We start from the raw sequence: 6,046 nt of genomic DNA on the forward strand, positions 1-6,046 counted from the left end.
CAACAACAAACTACCTAATAAAATTAACCCCTAAATCCGCCAACCCCAACATCCCAAACTACCTAATTCCGCCATTCCCCCACATTGTAAATTAAATAATTAATTTATTAACCCCTAAACCGCCATCCACCACCAACGCAATAAACTTAATTAACCTGTTAACCCCTAATCTGCTAACCCCCCCACAAAGTATTAAACCTAATTTACCTATTAACTCCTAAACCACCAACCCCCACAACGCAAATAACTAATTTAATGACTAAGCCCCCTATCCTAACACCCCCTAAATTAACCCCTTAATTATATAAAATAATAAAATTACTACATTACAATTAAAATAAAAATCCTAACAGTACTTTACAAAAAAAACAACCTTAGATTACATTAAATTAATCTAAAATTACACAAAATAAAAAAGGCTAACATTACAGAAAATAATAAACCACATTATCCAAAATAAAAAAAAATAAACCTAATGCCTATGAAAATAAGTCACCCCCTAATCTAAGAATAAACTACCAATAGCCCTTAAAAGGGCCTTTTGTAGGGCATTTCCCTAAGCTAAACAGCTCTTTTCCTTTAAAAAAAATACTAAGTCCCCCCCCTCTAACAGTAAAACCCCCACCCACCAAACCCCCCAAAATAAAAAACCTAACGCTAAAAAACCTAAAACCCATTGCTTCTAAAGGGGCATTTGTATGGGCATTGCCCTTAAAAGGCCATTCAGCTCTTTTTCAATTGCCCTAAAAACCCTAATTAAAAAAAAAAAGCCTAACACTAAAGCCCCAAATAGGTACTCACGGTTCCTGAAGTCTGGCGGAGAAGGTCTTCTTCCAGGCAGGTCCATCATCTTCTGTCTTCATCCACAGTGAAGGCGGTGTGGAGCAGTGTTCCCAGATGTGGCGATCCTCAGCGTGGAGGCTTCTCTTCATGCGATCATCAGCCGCACACTGAAGATTGAATGCAAGGTACCACATATTTATTGGGGTACCTTGCATTCCTATTGGCTGACATTTTTTAAATCAGCCAATAGGATGATAGCTACTGAAATCTTATTGGCTGATTTGAACAGCCAATAGAATTTCAGTACCTCTAATCCTATTGGCTGATTTCAAAATTTCAGCCAATAGGAATGCAAGGTACCCCAAATTGATTGCGGTACCTTGCATTCAATCTTCAGTCTACAACGGACATCCGATGAAGAGGAGCCTCCATGCCGCCAAGGACTGCCGCCGATTATCCAGGCATCGGGAACACAGCTCTGCATCCTCCACTCTACGCCGCCTTCACTCCGGATGATGATTGAAGATGATGTATCTGTCTGAAAGAAGACCTCTGCCGGACCTCAGGAACAGTGAATACCTATTTGGGGCTTAGGTTTAGGCTTTTTTATTTTAATTTTTGGGGTGTTTTTTTCTCTAGATTAGGTTTTTTTTAGGCTAGAAAAAGAGCTGAATGCCCTTTTAAGGGCAATGCCCATACAAATGCCCCTTTAGGGGCAATGGGTAGTTTTATTTATTTTTAGTGTTAGGTTTTTTATTTTGGGGGGTTTGGTCGGTGGGGGGGCATTACTGTTAGGGGGGACTTATTATTTTTTAGAAGTAAAATAGCTGTTTAACTTAGGGCAATGCCTTACAAAAGGCCCTTTTAAGGCTATTGGTAGTTTAGTATTAGATTAGGGGGTGTTTTTATTGGGGGGGGGGTATTTTGTATAGGGGTATTGGTTTAGGTTTAATTTTTTTATTTTGGATAGCTTTGTTTATTTTTTTCTGTCATTTTCCTTTTTTATTTTTTGTAAATTTAGCTTGGGGGTTTGTATTTTTTTCAACATAGACTGCCCTCTGGGCAGGCTTGTCGCCTATTGTTTAATAAAGGATAGCAAGAGAAATAAGCAAAATTGATAAGAGAAGTAAATTGGAAAGTTGTTTAAAATTTCCTGCTCTAGCAAGTCAATTTAAAGGGACATGAAACCCAAAATATTTATTTCATGATTCAGATAAAACATTTGACTTTTAAACAACTTACCAATTTATTTAGCTAGCAGCTGATTGGTGGCTGCACACAAATGCCTGTCTAAATTGGCACATCAGATACATGCAAAGAATACCAAGAGAATTATGCAAATTTGATAATAGAAGTAAATTGGAAAGTTGTTTAAAATCGCACACTCTATATGAGTAATCAAAGAAAATTTGGTATTTCATCCCTTTTTTATGTTTAATTTTTTTTCAAGGAAATAATATTTTAACATAAAGCTTATTTTATATGTATTATAGTAGTGTTTTTTTTTGTTTTTGTTTTTAAGAGAAAATTGGAATGACAGTGATTGTATTTTACATGAAGATGTGTAAAAGATTGGAATGTTGTATGCTGTTTAATACTCAACATGTGTCACTAATTCTGTGGGAAGTTGCATGTAAATTGACTTGATTCCCTCTTTCCCTGACCTTGAGGAGCAAATTGAACTACTTTGCTTCAACATGAGTCTGCAACACATAGCACCACTTGGTCATAAGCATCATGAGCATACTCAAAGCTTTGTAGCACTAGTATTTCACTTAAAAAAAACTAATAATTCCTTCCCATCATGTCTCCCCTTTTACCCGTGACACTGTATGTATGTGAACCTCCATCTTTCTCCTTTTTCCCCCTTTGGCATTGTTTCTATTCTCCAATCTGGCTTTCCCCTCACCAGATAGCTTTGCTTTGACCTCAAGTGAGGATGGGGTGGTACAAGAGCAGGAGGAAAGCCTTGCCCCCTGCCCATTGTCCCACTCCCTTGCTGAGCGAGTAGGCTGGTCCATCCCTCCTCACCCACCCCATTCGATGGACGAGAGCTGGTTTGTTACCCCTCCCCCCTGTTTTACTGCAGAGAGCTCCGGGCCTAGTGTGGTGGGAAGCAGTCCTCTAGAAGACCTGCTCATAGAGCACCCAAGCATGTCTGTGTATATCACCAGCGGGAGCATCGTGGTGGAACGGGAGCCTTCCGAAATAACCAGAGACAGGTAAGAGGAAATTGGAGCTATAACTAAGTTAAAGGAACACTAAACCCATGCCATGCACGGTCAGCACTACTGGAATGTAGTGAACGCTAGATTTCAACATGGCAGCACATATGGCTAGAGGGAGGTGGGGAATAACCTCAATACTATGCTTATAAAATATATTTAGTGTTAAATGCCCCTGTAAGCAGAGGACCTAATAATATTTCTGGCAGTAGTGAGTGAGCACACGTATTTTGGGGTTATAGCTGTTTCTCAACAGGTAAAGATAGTAAGGGATTGTTCCCATAAGAGTTTAATTCTAATTTGGACTATATTGTGCATTTTATAATTTGTTCAGAATAAGTTTGGCTCTAGATACTGTTGTAATTTCCTTTAAATTTCTATTTGATATCTAGTTTTTTTGAGCGTACATATTCTAATTTATTTAAGCAATGATAAATTTTGCACTTACATATTTGATACATTTATTTAAATCCACAGGCACGGAATTAGGACTGTGCATTTGTGCTTAGAGGTCCTAGGGGTGTATTAAAAATAGTAAACCAAGGTGAGATGGGGGATGTGACTGCAGGATGTTGGTGTAACAGAAACATTTTAGGAAAATAGCAGAACAGGGAAAGAATTATTAAAGGGACAGTCTATACAAAAATTGTTATTGTTTTAAAAGATAGATAATTCCTTTACTACCTATTCCCCAACTTTGCACAACCAACATTGTTAGAATAATATACTTTATAACCTTAAAACCTCTAAATTTCTGCCTGTTTCAAAGACTCTATTGACAGCCTTTTAATCACATGCTTTTGCATTTGCTTTTCACAACAGGAGACTGATAGTTCATGTGAGCTATATAGATAATGTGTTCACGCCCGGGAAGTTATTTGAGAGTTAGCACAACACAGTATTAAATGCAACTCAACGATTTTAAATAGTCAGTCATGTGATCAGGGGGCTGTCAGAAGATGCTTAGATACAAGGTAATCACAGAGGTAAAAAGTATATTAATATAACTGTATTGGTTGTGCAAAACTGGGGAATGGGTAATAAAAGGGATTATCTATCTTTTAAGTCAATAAAAATTCTATTGTAGATTGTCGATTTTAAAGCATTTTGAATTCTCGTAGTAACTGGTCATATGTAGCAAACCAATGATAAATCCACAAATGAATCAAACTATTCAGCTCAAATAGGAAGTGGCATAAGGGGAAGTAATATAAGGGCTGTGTTACTCTGTGTGTGTGTGTGTGTTTAAATAGACCGATTTATCAAAATTGTGTTGGAACCACCATGAAGATGAAGCGTGAAGACTAACACATACAATATTTTGGTGATTAGGTTCTTTGATGTTGAATTAAGGTGTTTAATGGGGTCTTGACAAATGAGTATAGTAAGTGGTATAAAAAGGGGTGGTTTGGAGAATGCTGGGTGTATAGTGATTATGTTCTGAGGTTTGATTGTAAATATATAGGTCTAGTGAAGAACTGAGCAATGTGTCACAATACTATTCTGTTTGTATGTTTGAGGGGTATGAAAATGCTGGGTATGTTCAGAGTATGTCCATTTACAAATGTAAATATGAAAGCACTCATTGATAATTCAATACCCAAACAGGTCTCCGTCCAAGACAAGAGTGGAACGTCGCACTTCTCACCACACAAGCTCTGTCACTGCCAAAGCTGCCATTTTGGGAAAAGTAGGCCAAGTGTCCCGTATACAGCGTGCCAAGGCTCTGGTGGACAAACGTAAACTAGGCCGCAAGAACCTGCAAAGGCAAAATCTAGCGCGGGAGTTCCATGGTCGAAACGCTACACGGCACCAAAACTTCATGTGCCAACCCCGACAGCGACAGTACAACCACTGAAACCGACTTCATTGTTTACATGATTGTGGGCATTATCTCTAACCAGAGTCCTTTACTCCTGACTCCTGGGTTGGCATCACTTTCCCTTTTTTCTGTCCCCCCAACTCAAAGAGAAGTTTGCTCTTTGGTAATAAGCTCCACAATACACTGAATACTGAAAGTAACCAACATTTTTTATATGAGAATATAACACCTGGCTTAAGAAATGTTTCACTTTGACTGTTAAGGAGTTAATGCTTTTTGTCTGTGTAACTTACCCTTTTTGTAAGTTAAGGGTTAATAGCCGTCCCATTCAAGATTCAAGATCTGGATTTTATCCCCCCTCTTTATTTGCAATAGCCATTTCACTGCTAGGTGCTCTGAGGGTCTTTACCAGTGAAATTGCTAATGCAGAAACATAGCATTATTGCTTTCAATGTTTTTAGTATGATTTTAAGAATGTTGTATTTATTCTTTTTCTTGCCTTCTACTCTGACACTGTAGGCATGTGAACCTCTAAATATATATATATATATATATATATATATATATATATATATATATATATATATATATATACACACTGTGTGTGTGTATATATATATATATATATATATATATATATATATATATATATATATATATATATATATATATATATATATATATATATATATATATATATATATATGTGTGTGTATGTGTATATATATATATATATATATATATATATATATATATATATATCTTAGTCATATTTCATTGTACACACATTTTCCAATAGCGAAAAAAAAGTGTTTTTGATATTAGATCAATTGTAACAGTTATTATTAGCATGAAATGTATAGAAAGGGGAGTTGGGGAATCTTTCATTCAGTTTTCCTGAATAATATCTGTTTTATCTTTCCTGGTGTGGCTATGCTAAAACTCACAATTTATTTACAAACTACCTTGCAAGCTAATTGTTTTTTTACAAGGCTCCCAAAGTGTCATTTGAACTTCTGTCATCAGTCAGGGGTACAGTCAATATATAATTTGTTAGCTATGCTTCTGAAATAACTTATCCCCCAGTACAAATACGGAAAAACTCAGTAAAGCTGAATGAAATTTATAGTTAATTTGGGCAATATTTTCACCTTAAATATCAAATGTTAAAGGGACATTAAATTCCATTTTTATTGCACGTAAAAGACTGGTACAT

General features: G+C 36.4%; 1 protein-coding gene across 2 annotated transcripts in view; it reads left to right on the forward strand.

Annotated features, from left to right (window-relative positions):
• Positions 1-5,376, forward strand: part of TP53INP2 (tumor protein p53 inducible nuclear protein 2) — a 48,502-nt gene extending 43,126 nt beyond the window's left edge. For both annotated transcript variants that reach the window (XM_053713493.1, XM_053713553.1), the window contains exons 3-4: positions 2,696-3,005; positions 4,617-5,376. In XM_053713493.1, coding sequence (XP_053569468.1) covers positions 2,696-3,005; positions 4,617-4,866 — 560 coding nt within the window. In that variant the 3' untranslated portion in view covers positions 4,867-5,376. The remainder of the gene's footprint in view (positions 1-2,695; positions 3,006-4,616) is intronic.
• The last annotated feature ends 670 nt before the right edge of the window (positions 5,377-6,046 follow it).

The sequence above is a fragment of the Bombina bombina genome, chromosome 1, assembly GCF_027579735.1.
Source record: "Bombina bombina isolate aBomBom1 chromosome 1, aBomBom1.pri, whole genome shotgun sequence".
NCBI classification, from domain to species: Eukaryota; Metazoa; Chordata; class Amphibia; order Anura; family Bombinatoridae; genus Bombina; species Bombina bombina.